At 39.4% G+C, this 12562-nt stretch overlaps 2 protein-coding genes across 7 annotated transcripts in view; both read right to left on the bottom strand.

Annotated features, from left to right (window-relative positions):
* The window catches only part of slc22a18 (solute carrier family 22 member 18), a 52873-nt gene extending 50463 nt beyond the window's left edge, over window positions 1-2410 (bottom strand). The window contains exons 1-3 of one of the 2 annotated variants that reach the window (XM_041219045.1): window positions 2268-2410; window positions 916-1072; window positions 215-312 (exon numbers count right to left, since the gene is read on the bottom strand). In XM_041219045.1, coding sequence (XP_041074979.1) covers window positions 215-312; window positions 916-996 — 179 coding nt within the window. In that variant the 5' untranslated portion in view covers window positions 997-1072; window positions 2268-2410. The other variant, XM_041219046.1, reaches the window with a different exon arrangement.
* A 2329-nt stretch (window positions 2411-4739) lies between these two features.
* Window positions 4740-12562, bottom strand: part of LOC121294833 (oxysterol-binding protein-related protein 5-like) — an 83878-nt gene continuing 76055 nt past the window's right edge. For all 5 annotated transcript variants that reach the window (XM_041218948.1, XM_041218947.1, XM_041218949.1 and 2 more), the window contains 7 exons: window positions 11836-11925; window positions 11183-11316; window positions 10164-10343; window positions 9430-9559; window positions 8434-8554; window positions 7499-7595; window positions 4740-5228 (listed from right to left, as the gene is read on the bottom strand). In XM_041218948.1, the coding sequence (XP_041074882.1) occupies window positions 5093-5228; window positions 7499-7595; window positions 8434-8554; window positions 9430-9559; window positions 10164-10343; window positions 11183-11316; window positions 11836-11925 (888 nt within the window). In that variant the 3' untranslated portion in view covers window positions 4740-5092. The remainder of the gene's footprint in view (window positions 5229-7498; window positions 7596-8433; window positions 8555-9429; window positions 9560-10163; window positions 10344-11182; window positions 11317-11835; window positions 11926-12562) is intronic.

Genomic DNA, 12562 nt, shown 5'->3' with positions numbered 1-12562 from the left:
CCAGATAGGACAGTTCTAGCTACTCATCAGTTTAGGACAGACATTTGCAGTTTTGTTACAATTGACCAAATAGTTTTCTTCTGATGGAAATAAATAAGTGAATCAGTTCTGAACCACTGATCCAGTATGACTAACAGGCTCCCTTGATAACACCACTGCATAGGAGAGAAAATAAATACATTACCTACATTTGCTTCTGGGTTATTATTCTTACCTGCCAAAGACAGGTCCACCCAAAAGCTGGATTATTCCTACTGTGGTTTGCAGGTACCCAAACCAGATGGTATTGAACCCCAGCCGTTTTGCCAAATACTGCAAGAAAAAAAATACATTGAATTAAGAAGCACAATGGTTCATTCTTTTAGAATACTTTTTAAGTTTAAGTTAAGTTTCATTCATTAATGGTATGTGGCAATACTAAAATAAACTTTCAAATCTTATAAAAGTACTAATCTTTTTCGATGGCAGGGTTTCTACGCATCTTAGAAAGTCATCACTCTCTCCACAGTCATTGTTTATATGATATAGCAGCACATACCCATGCTGTACAGGAAGTGCCCATCTAAAACATTGTACGACTAAAGGACAGGCCAGTAAAAATCAAGTTGGTGACATAACCCCGTGCAACTTTCTACTACAGTTCTGTTCCAGGCTGCCAGTACTGTTCTTTTATGGGCAATGAAAAGCAAGTAAAGACACATTCAGAATGACAGTTTAAGCAACCAAGAGTGTAGAACAACTGGATCTGAGTTAGCTGTACACCAGTTAGAGTAAGGATGGATCTAGAATAGTTGATGACTGCCTAGGGGTAATCTGTCATAAGACCAGGTATAACATTTGCAGATTCTAAATGGAATGCAATGCTTTTTTGAGGGATAATGTTACATCAGACAACATCAGGTCTATGTTACTTACAGGTGTAATGGAAAACTGGGCAAACAGAGAGGTAATGTCCAGAACCAAGATTAGATATGCAATGCGAATAACCTTCTGCATCCTGCCTGCTTGATCTGAGCTGCTCTCCTCAACTGTCGCCACTGGAGATCTGCCTCTTACCTCTCAGTCTCAGGGGCTGGAATTAAAAGGAATGTTTTTTAAAAAGGTTGCGTGAATAATGCTTCATTTGTATATAGTGTCACATGAAACTGAGCCTTTGAAACAGCAAGGCAGGTTTTGTTTGGATTAGGTGACATCAAATTAAGGAATTAAATGCATCGTAAAGCCTGGAATGGCTCAAACCACTTTGCAATAATGGGAGTCCTATTTCCATTCCCGTATGAATAAGGATGTGCAGCAGTCAAAAAACAGAGGGGCCATTCTATATAGTATCCTTATTTTCTGTTTGATTGTCTTGAGTCATGCTTTAAAATGATAACACGGTATCATCTCCCAAAAAGGAAATACAATGAAGTCAAACGTCAAAATGAGCAGGTTTTTTTTTTTTTTTACCACCATCAGACACTTTTTTGCCATGTGAGGCAGGAGTTATACAGGCCACCTGGCATAATTCTCAATCGCATGTGGTCAATATCATTTGTTCAACACAGTCTGTTCAAAGTGATATTGTCACTGAAGCTAAAGCTTCTGTACTAGTTTGTTTCAGCAGTCCGTGGTGCTTGCATCTAACCAGCATTGCAATCACTAGTTCCAATATCATATGCACTTCCACACAGTTAAAAGCATGGCCTGTTTGGACTTTACCCTTAACTTGACTGATTTCAATGTGATCTCTTTTACAAGTACAGTAACTTTTTAACTTTTAGAGCTTCTCTGAGAAATCTGCTGACACCAACCACTGCTGTAAATTTAAAATGTAGACCTGGGTGTGACAGTGGATATATATATATATATATATATCTAGATATATTATATATATATATATATATATATATATATATATATATATATATATATATATATATATATATATATATATAATATATACAAGGCATACAGATAATGCATCCATACACAACCAGATTATCTTAATCTTACATTGGACCAAATGTCCTTTACATTATAATTGAATACCACCAGTCATATGCAAAAAATGAAAACAATTGTGACAGGCCAAGGAGACAGTCACGTAAACTAAATAAATTGTGCTTTGACAAAGCAAGCAAGTCATAAAAAAAAATAAAAATAAATAAGGTATGGCTTAATACCTGTTTGGTATTAAATAGCAAATGCTGTTGCTGGACAAATACAGTGAAGTTCAAACAGCACGGCTAGGAACTATTCCAGGCTGATGTAATCGAAACCCTTACCTCGTAAAACACACACTTCCCCTTTATATTTTCTGAAGAACTAAATAACTGCAGTTGTAGGTGATTCGGCTGCAGTCAACTGTTTACCTCGTTACTGTGCAGTACTTGCATAACCCTCCCTCCACCGCAATCCTGGGAATTATGAGTTCCTGGAAAAACAACACCCAGCAGTTATTTGTTAAGGTGGAACTACACTTCCTTCCCTTCTCATGTGTCTGCACCACGTGCAGTTTAAGGAAAGAGTTATTTCATTTTCACTATTGTTGTTATTTTTTTCTCAAGTCCTGCGAATTAGTGAGAAAAAAATTTAACCAACACGCATGTGCATTATATGTATATATATATATATATATATATATATATATATATATATATATATATATATATATATATATATATATATATATATATATATATAGTTTAGTTATTATGTTTTTGGTCAGAAGTAAAAAGAGGTAAATGGACACCTGCAGCATACTTGTTTGAACTGTAGACTGTGTCCCTCATTTACAGGTGTTTCCATGTTTTTGTCCACTACCTGTATATTGCAAAAAAGATATAGCATTCAGCAAAATGGATATCTTACACATCAAAAATTATATGTAAAAATGATATAACATATAGCAAAAAAGATATACAAAAGTTACATGGTTGTTGCATTGGTCCTGCACAATGTGCAATGTTGTAGACTAGTTGAGACGAGTACACTTCTAAGTGCAGTTAAGGCTGAATCAAAACATGCTCGTCTCAAGTTTGTCAAAGAACACCTGGATGATCCTCAAGAGTTCTGGAACAATGTTCTATGGACAGATGAGTCAAAAGTAGAACTTTTTGACCAACATGGGCCCAGTTATGTCTGGCGAAAACCAAACACTGCATTCCACAGTAAGAACCTCATACCAACGGTAAAGCATGGTGGTGGTAGTTTCATGATTTGGGGATGCTTTGCTGAATCAGGACCTGGACGACTTGCCATCATTGAAGGAACAATGAATTCTACTCTATCAGAGAATTCTACAGAATGTCAGACCGTTTTGTGTTATTTATTCACTCAGGGTCCCTTTTATCTAATATTAGATTTTGGTTGAAGATCTGATAACATTCAGTGTTAAAAATATGTAGTAAATCAGACAGGGGCAAAATACTTTTTCACAGTACTGTACATGAACAATTGAAATTAGCAAGTAGTGAACCTTGCAGACACATCGCAAGAAACAGCCTACACCCTACTGGCTTATGGCAGGCGTTTATCATTTGTATATGACTGTAACTGCAAAACCACCCTACTGCTATTGAGAAATATGACTTGTTAAATGAAAATGTATTTTTAAATTATGAAATGTACTTGCTGACATATTTTTACAACTCCTAACCAGCGATTAGAAATTGATTTGGAAGATAAGTTTCTAGCCTGCACACAGGTTTCTTTTAGATTTTAGATTTGAAAATGTTTGTAATTAATTTGGCTACTACTTATGTTGCATTCAAATGATTCATTGATGCTGATTAAGGTAGTTCACTGCAGGACAGTATATGATATCCATGAAAATGGAAATTACAAAAACAACAGAAGTCTCAGTACTTTAGAAAAAAATACAATTTATTTTCTATTACTGTCTATGGGTAAACGCCAAAATCAATCTATTTCATTGAAAATTGTACATCTTGTATTTATCCCATGGCAAACACATCCCACCAGTTATGCACGACAGTAGCAAAATAAAGGAGTGCTAACTTCTGACATCATTTCTATGTATGTGGGGTGATAACGATGTGCACCAAGTACAGGCACCTACCTTAATCATAACATGTATAAAGAAGTATTAAAAAAACATGGAATAAAAAAGAAAAACAATGGCACACATTTCCAACAGAAAATCATGAAAAAAAAAAAAAATCTGCCAAAATTATTCTGTAAAATTTTAATGTAGTACTTTACAATTACTGAGCACAAACTCTGTTGAACTGCAACTTTCTATTTTTACAAGGAATGTAGCTTAGCCTTGTGGAGAACAAGTATAAAAAAATGCAGTGCTGGCTTGCAACTGAGCTTGTAGCTGAGAGACAACCACCAAAATTACACAGAGACTGCCTCCCAGTGTGCCAGTGGCTACAGATCACTAACAAAGGAGTTCAGGCAGTCTGGGTCCGAGCAGGGAGAAAAAGATCCATCTTCCAGTCTTTCTGTACATGTCCAACACATCTCAAGAAAAACAGCGTTTAAAAACATCCGCATCTCCACAGCGTGTCCTCCCTCACTACCTCATTACTACACATTTCAAATTGTAAACATGTACTCTTTTAAAGATTATTAGAAATACTGATTTGGTAATTTGTTATTACAACAAGACCTATTTGATATATACATACAGAAATATATATATATAATATATATCTATATTATATATATATATATATATATATATATATATATATATTGTCTTAACGTGTTCAGGCAAAAACCGAAATCGCAACAAGTCCGTTTTTGGCTTTAGCGTTAAGGCCAACGTATAGGGGTGGTGTTTTTGTTGTATAGGTGACCGGGTGGGACAGAAGAGGCATTAAAAAATGTATTGCAAGGAATAGATAAAAAGTGCCTTTACAACAACATTAATAGTCCTGCAACCTATGACGTATAATAATGTATTATTATTATTATTATTATTATTATTATTATTATTATTATTATTATTATTATATTCTTCAATATCAGTTTTTCAAAGTGCTTGGTGCCTCTTCCGACTCTTGTGTTGGCATTCCAAAGCCGACTGGTGGTGATGGATGCGTTTTGATCATTTATTGCTCAGTGCAGGGCCTTTTCTTTTTCATTTGAAGACGTAGTTCATGAAGAGTTGAAACATAAGCAGGACGCAGATTATAAGCCAGTAGCGACAGTTCAGGATTAAGTTGTCCCAGGAGTTTCTCCTCTGGATTACTTGGTGGGTCAGTGCATTGAGGTTCCTGTAAATACACACACACACACACACACACACAAACACAAACACAAAAATGTTTTATTAAACAAATCAGTTTTTCATATGGTTTCATAGATCTGAAACCATATGTGTGTGTGTGAGAGAGAGAGTGTGAGAGAGAGACTGCCAGCCTACCAATTATGCTAACTTATCTGGTTGTTGTGTAACATTTACCACTAGGATCCCAGCTCTTAAAAAACAAAAGTAGTAGAGCGGGTGGGCACCTCTGAGATGTGTGCCCCTAAGAAGACCCTTGACTTATGGAGGCCTTCGCGAGAGACGAGGTGGACTCCTGTGGGATGATGAATTAGATGCCCTCCTCGGGATCAAGGTTGGTGCCTCGCCTGTGGGGAGTTTGGGCACTCTGTGGTATGCTGCCTCCTCCAATATCAGGAGGAGGAGCTACCTGCCCGAAAGAGAAAGAAGAGGGATGGACGTTCCTGGAGGCGAGCAAAGAATAAGCCGATACCCTCTCTCTTGAAAGAAGGAGAAGCCCTGCTCTCTCCAGGGCCAGAGAGAGAAGCCCCGCTCTCTCCAGGGCCAGAGGGAGAAGCCCCGCTCTCTCCAGGGCCAGAGGGAGAAGGCCCGCTCTCTACAGGGCCAGATGGAGAAGGCCCGCTCTCTCCAGGGCCAGAGAGAGAAGCCCCGCTCTCTCCAGGGCCAGAGGGAGAAGCCCCACTCTCTCCAGGGCCAGAGGAAGAAGCCCCGCTCTCTCCAGGGCCAGAAGGAGAAGCCCCGCTCTCTCCAGGGCCAGAGGGAGGAGCCCCGCTCTCTCTAGAGCCAGAGGGAGGAGCCCCGCTCTCTCCAGGGCCAGAGGGAGGAGCCCCGCTCTCTCCAGGGCCAGAGGGAGGAGCCCCGCTCTCTCCAGGGCCAGAGGGAGGAGCCCCGCTCTCTCCAGAGCCAGAGGGAGGAGCCCCGCTCTCTCCAGGGCCAGAGGGAGAAGCCCCGCTCTCTCCAGGGCCAGAGGGAGAAGCCCCGCTCTCTCCAGGGCCAGAGGGAGAAGCCCCGCTCTCTCCAGGGCCAGAAGGGAGGTTTCAATAGCTCCCAGGTCGCTGCACTGCCAGGCACAGGTCGGTCGCTTGGTCTCCTGCCCTGCTCACCCTGCTGACCCAGATGTCGCTGCATGGTCACCGGGGCTAGCGCAGCTCTGTCTGCATCGACCAGGTCCCCTGTCGCTGGTCCCTGGTCTCCTGGCGGAGGCACCGGAGTCTGAACCACCCCACCCACAAGAAGCCAAAAGAAGAAAAACTGGTTTGTGGGGAAATGGGCATGTGTGCGTTGATCAAGGGGGGGAGGTATGTGGCAGGGCAAAAGCCATGCGTGTAAATAGTGTGTTGTGTTTAAATAGAGTTTTTATTTTTTATGTAAGTTTGGGAGTGAAGGGGTTAAATATATCCCTGACAACAAGCACATGTACATAAAGGAAAGACAATCCTTTGTTTGGTGGAGGAGTTTAGAAGGAAAGTCCAGCAAGGCATTGCTCAGCCTGCACATTTAATTTTAAAGTTTTTGTTTGACTTCTGTAAATGCTTTAACTGCAGCTTCCTGAAAGAGCCTCATTCCTGACGCTATCCCGTCACAGTAAGACATTTAAAAAGAACGTGAAAATGTACTAATAAAGCATAGATACAGACAGGGCCAAAAGTTTTTCAGCACGTAGAATTTTAGGATTGAGACATAACACAACCCATATGAACATAATTTAGATATTTTATTTAACATCATGTCATCAAATAAACTAGAAATTGATATCCCAAAAGTCTACTGGAAGCCATAATAGTAGTATAATATTTCATGTTAAATTTCGAAAGGTCACATTTTTTAATTTGTTAGTTTTTTGTTAAGTATGTGGAAACCTACAAAGCGGTATGTATGGTAATTCAATATGTTAACATTGAGCAGGTTTCAATCGACTTTATAAAGCAAAGTTAGTTAATTCTATAGGGTGATGCAAAATGTTTGGCCAGAACTGTATACAGTATCATCATAGCCAATATTTAGGCCCTTCTCATTTACATGTAAAGTCATCGCAGGGATGTTCTCTGCTTGAAAAACGACGTTTTCTTAAAAACAATTTACACACTTACTGCAATGTCTATATTCTAATAAAGCAGGGATTACAGCAAGGCAAAACTATGGAAGAATAAAAAAGTAAACCAAATATCAAGAAATAATATTTTCTTGTCAAACTGAACATGGATTGCCAAATGCTGCAGCATTAGCCTTGTACAAAACAAGCTTCAGGTTTTGCCATACCTCTGCATGTCCAGCTGAGTCCTCTGTATTGATGCTACGGTTGCCTCAATGTCTGGCATGTTACTTTCCTCTTTGATACATTTCGTGCTTTGACAACCTGAGAAGAAAACAATGCACAGACAGTCTAATACTACAGGTTGCAAGAGTTCATATGAAAAATAACGCAGGTTAAGCTAGATCAATCCATTATTGTAGGTAAATACTAGGGCATGAAGTACAATAGTCTACAGTAAAACCCCACATGGCATAGGGCAGTGGTACTCCTGCAGTGTACGCCTCTGTGTACGCAGTTCTCAAGCTACACATACAAATGAAAGTATCACAGATGTATGCATGTAAAGACTGATGGATAAGCTCCAACTATCCCCCAATAACATGTGGTAAAGAATGCCACAACCATGTTTCATCAGAATCAGATAAGCGGTCCTATAGGTGGTGCAAGTACTGCAGGAATACTCTAAGCCCCTTGATAACTCTGAAAGGCAGAATGAATGCCGTAGTTTACTGAGCGAATCAAATCACACTACAAATTTGTATTTGTACACAAATGACGATGGCTACTTGCAGTAATACACCCATCCACTTTTTCAGTGTATGTAACATTTATTTCAAACTTTGCTGACAGGGTAAACACTAGAGATGTAACAACGGATTAATCTGTTATTAAAATATCGGCATGACTTTCACTGATCAATTAATAGCGTGGTGCATACATGGAGCCTCATGTCTCATCTATATATTATATTATTAGAACATGCATGTTCTCAGTTGAAGGCTTTCCTGAAGTCTGCATTGTTCTGCTTCTTGCTTTTTAAGCATAACGTTTTCTCAATGCACTTCCTATGTATAATATATGCACATGCATGCTGTATTTTATGAAGTCTACACAGCAGTTGTTGAGTTATTGCACCTCTGATGAATGCACTATACCATACCCCGTTGTTTCACTACGATTGCTGTATTCCTGCTCTCGTTATCGGACGACTCATGGGAGGGCTCTGGGGTGGAGCTGCTGCTCTCGGTGTTCTGGCTGATTTTACGCCGCTTGCAATCAGTCTAAAAACACAGCAGACAACAAGGGTTAGCTAGGGTTAGCCCCAACAGCAGCTCAGCTAGAGATAAGAGGATTCATTGAAGCAGCACAGCTCTTAGAAAATATGTGGCCAAGGACCAAGCACAGAAGAAATTTATCACCTGTATGGGTGTTACATTTTATTTAATTTCCTAAATGTTTAAACTTGTAAGATTCAACATATTTAAACCATTTTGAAATATGTTGGTTACTCAGTTAACCACATTAAAAGGCACTCCAATTGAGTTTAAAATGAATGACTGTGTTAAGCATGAACGTGTATGTCAAATATGACTATGAAGAAATACCTATGACTATGAAGAATAACCGTACACTGTGTAAACATTAAAGCCAAGATCTATATCTCAGATGCATATTTAAAAGAATGTTTAAATGTTGAGGCAAAATGCATATGAAAAAATTTTACATTCTCAACTGTTAACTTCACTGTTCTCCATGTTACTGAAAAAGAGTATTTAGAATTTGATCTACAGTACGGCTACATTTGAAGTGAAGATCTGAAGGTTCAAAGCAGATCACCACATGCCTGAACACTAGTCCACGTCACGCTCGTTTGCTGCACTGTGAGGGCAGGTTCTCTGGTCTAGATGCAGTGCCTGACTGTAGCCAGTGCTATTGTCACTCACCTTTCATGAGCATTACCTGGATGACATTTCAAAGCAACAATAGATTTTGAGAAACTACTTTGAATCCACCCGGACTTGTAAATGGGGAAAACAAATTTAGTCTGAAGGCTTAAAGTCTCTTTTATATTAAACAAATTTAAAAGTCACACCATGAAATACAGTAGGAAGAGAAACGTACTATAAAAAGAAATGACTGGCATGGCATTCCCCACCTTTTGCTTTGCGACCCATTTCTTGCTGTATCTGATGCCATTGTGCCTCCTGCTGTCTGTCCCCAGGGTCTGAATCACTCCGTCTTTCTCAAACTCAACCAGGTTCATCTGAGGATCCCAGGGGTTGGTGCTGAGATTGAAACCCAACAGTAATAACAAAGACCGTCACAATTACGATGCTAATGAATAGATACAAAAAAACACAAGTGAGTACCTAGGTTTTAGACAAGGTCACACTAAATGTAAATGCATTATTATAAACGTCATACTGCAATAAGAATTTCACATGTCAAGTGGCTGAATACCATGGGGTTCCTCAGTGGCTGATAGCACTGCTTCTAGTCATGTGTGCGTTGGTTCAAATACAGAGAGTTGTGTTACAGAAGGAAAAATCGCAACTGTAGCTACTGTTCATGCATCCTAAGAAAAAAGTTTTAGCAGGTGGAAAGAGGCGATTGGCTTGACAGAGGGAACCAAGCTAGCCTGTTAATCTACAGTGATTGGTAAGAGGGTTGCAGTGGTGAGGCGGCCTTCAGGTAGAAATACAGAGGTAAATAATTACAGAAAAGGCTTAAGGTATATCGTAAAATGCCTGTGCAACCTGAACTGAAAGCAAAAACAAGGTTTCAACCTACAGGCTATTTCAGTTTCAGGCAGCTGGTTGAATACTTTTTTGGGTACCAGATTTCTTGATGCTAATAACTTCACATGTCAAGTGACATAATGTTACGTACTCTGCATATTTGTACAACCATTCTTGCGAAACTGGGTCCTTTCTGAAGAGCCGTGGGGTCCACTCTTTGTCTCCCTGGTCCCTGGCAGCTTGTCGCTGGGCTTCTTCCAAAATAAACTTCTCCTGCGTGGCCTTGTGCTGGTCTTTACTGATGATTGCGTTTGTCACATGCAGCCACAACCTGAGAAAACAGGAGAGATGTTTAATACCATAATGGAGGGGAGTGGGTTCAATGTACCAATTTATAATACACCTTTCTTTGGGTTAATGGACAAAGAGCTTAACATACTACTAAACTTCTGGTATGGTGTGTCAGTTTGTGTGCATGTTCTTGTTTACATTAATTAATCTGCACAATGGTACTGTAATCAATGATAAACGTAAAGGAGACCCACGTGTTGTAAATCTGCATTGAAATCATTGAGAATGATTTAGAGTCGAAACAAAACAGTTCTAATAGCCATACTCAGAAAAAACCTAATTTAAGTTTGCTTTCTAAAAACCATTAACCTGGCACGGTTAAGTAAGCATAACCACTCGAGTCCTGTTTCTGAATATGGCCGCAAGTTTATTTTATTTTTACTACAAGTTTTCATTAGAGCTGCTTAGAACTGGTGTCCTTCAGGGGGGGTGTTCTACTGCAGATACCAGTTTGCAGTTTCTAGTAAGGGATTTCATATACAGTCTTCAAACCTTGATAACTGCTTGGAGTAGTCGATCCTAAATGTAGCTTTTCTACATGAAATGGATGGAACTACATGAAATGTCACATGATACACTGCAGCTGGGATACTTGCCTTTCCTTCAACACGTGTGACAGTTTCTGCATCATAGCTATGCTCTAACACCCACTATCAAGCCCCTGTCTAAAATGTGCTACTTATTTAACAACCACAGCTAACTGCTCTAGACCACAGGAACATGTGGTTCAGCTTCTTTGCGTAACGTTGGTTTATGATGGCCCTGCTTTATTTGCGCTGGGCTTCCCTAGTAAATGTAGCAATGTATTTCTGTACACACCGTTCAGACTCAAACTCTCCTTGGTCGTCAAGATGCACCACCTGTCTCTTGAGTCTCTGTCTGCGGACCTCTGGAGTGGGGCTCCAGAAGACACTGCGGACCCCGGACTTCTCACAAAGAAAGACCTCGCCATCCTGGAAACAAAGCAAGTGAGCCTTATTGAAACACTGGGACTGGTTTGCACATCTTCAACACAACTAGTATGTTTAAAACATTGATTAATCATCTTAATGTAAAAAACATTACATGGACAACTGTGGAGGCCTGTTCTATCCTTACACATGGATAACTGTTTTCTTACATTGCTGTTTCAAAGCAAAGCAATGATATAACTTGCCTGTACAGGTTGTGCGTTATATACTAGTTACACAATATTGTTGATTTATTGTATACTATGTATTATGTTGATTTTGTTTGTGTAGCATTCAAGAAAGGCATGTTACACAACATGTGTAACCCAAGGCAGTTCAATCATACAGGTTATACACAGGATGTACACTTTAGTCTGAAAACTACCAGAAAAGGGAAGTAACGAAGAACGGTACAGAAGCTAATTAACCCTAATAGATTACAAGAACTTATTTATTACACTGGAGTATCGGAAACAGCACATCGACGAGACAGGAAACATAAAGGAAGCTAGAATAGCTCACCCAGTGTCCATCGATAGTGGCCTGCAGTTCACTGCCCAGAAGAATCCTCCCTGAAATCATGTTCACGCTGCTGCTGATACACAGGAAGGGCTATGGAAAGCAGGATGGGAACTTACAGGACTGCCTCATTAAAGTTTGTATAGTTTAAATGGAGTACAGCACTGTAATCTCAAATAGGGAGCAGATTCGCTTTCACCTGAAAGCCCATATTGCTGTTTAAAACTCCCAGCTTCAAATTCTTTTGAAAATCAACCTGTGTGTAACAAGTTGGTTTTGTCAACAGTAAACGGCTTGGCTGTCTGGGTCTATGAGTTTAGAAATTGCAAAGTTTAGTTAGCACTCCTAGGTGGAGTTAAGGGTTTTTTTTTGTTAGTGTTTTGTTTATTGTAAAGAATAAGAGTGCTAAACTTGCAGTACTGTTTTTCTGGGAGAGTGCTATTCTTGTCACGTTACCACACAAGATTAGAACCTTTATATAAGTAAGTTGCTGTACTGGTAATGTGACATGTTCTGACATATTAAACTACCTCAATATAATATACAGAACATTATATCATATAACAATCTTTTTTTTAATCAGTGCAAAATGTTGCAATGTCCAGTATAAAAGACTGTACCCATTGAAAATAAACAGTATCAATAAACACTATTCAATGAATGTAATAGCTATTCATACTATATTTCCAAATGTGTATTGGTTCCACACTTCTGTGTTTTAATTGTGTGG

Source organism: Polyodon spathula, chromosome 19, assembly GCF_017654505.1.
Source record: "Polyodon spathula isolate WHYD16114869_AA chromosome 19, ASM1765450v1, whole genome shotgun sequence".
Classification (NCBI taxonomy): Eukaryota; Metazoa; Chordata; class Actinopteri; order Acipenseriformes; family Polyodontidae; genus Polyodon; species Polyodon spathula.
Note: the sequence above shows the minus strand (reverse complement) of the source record. Positions and strands in the feature narration are given on the sequence as shown.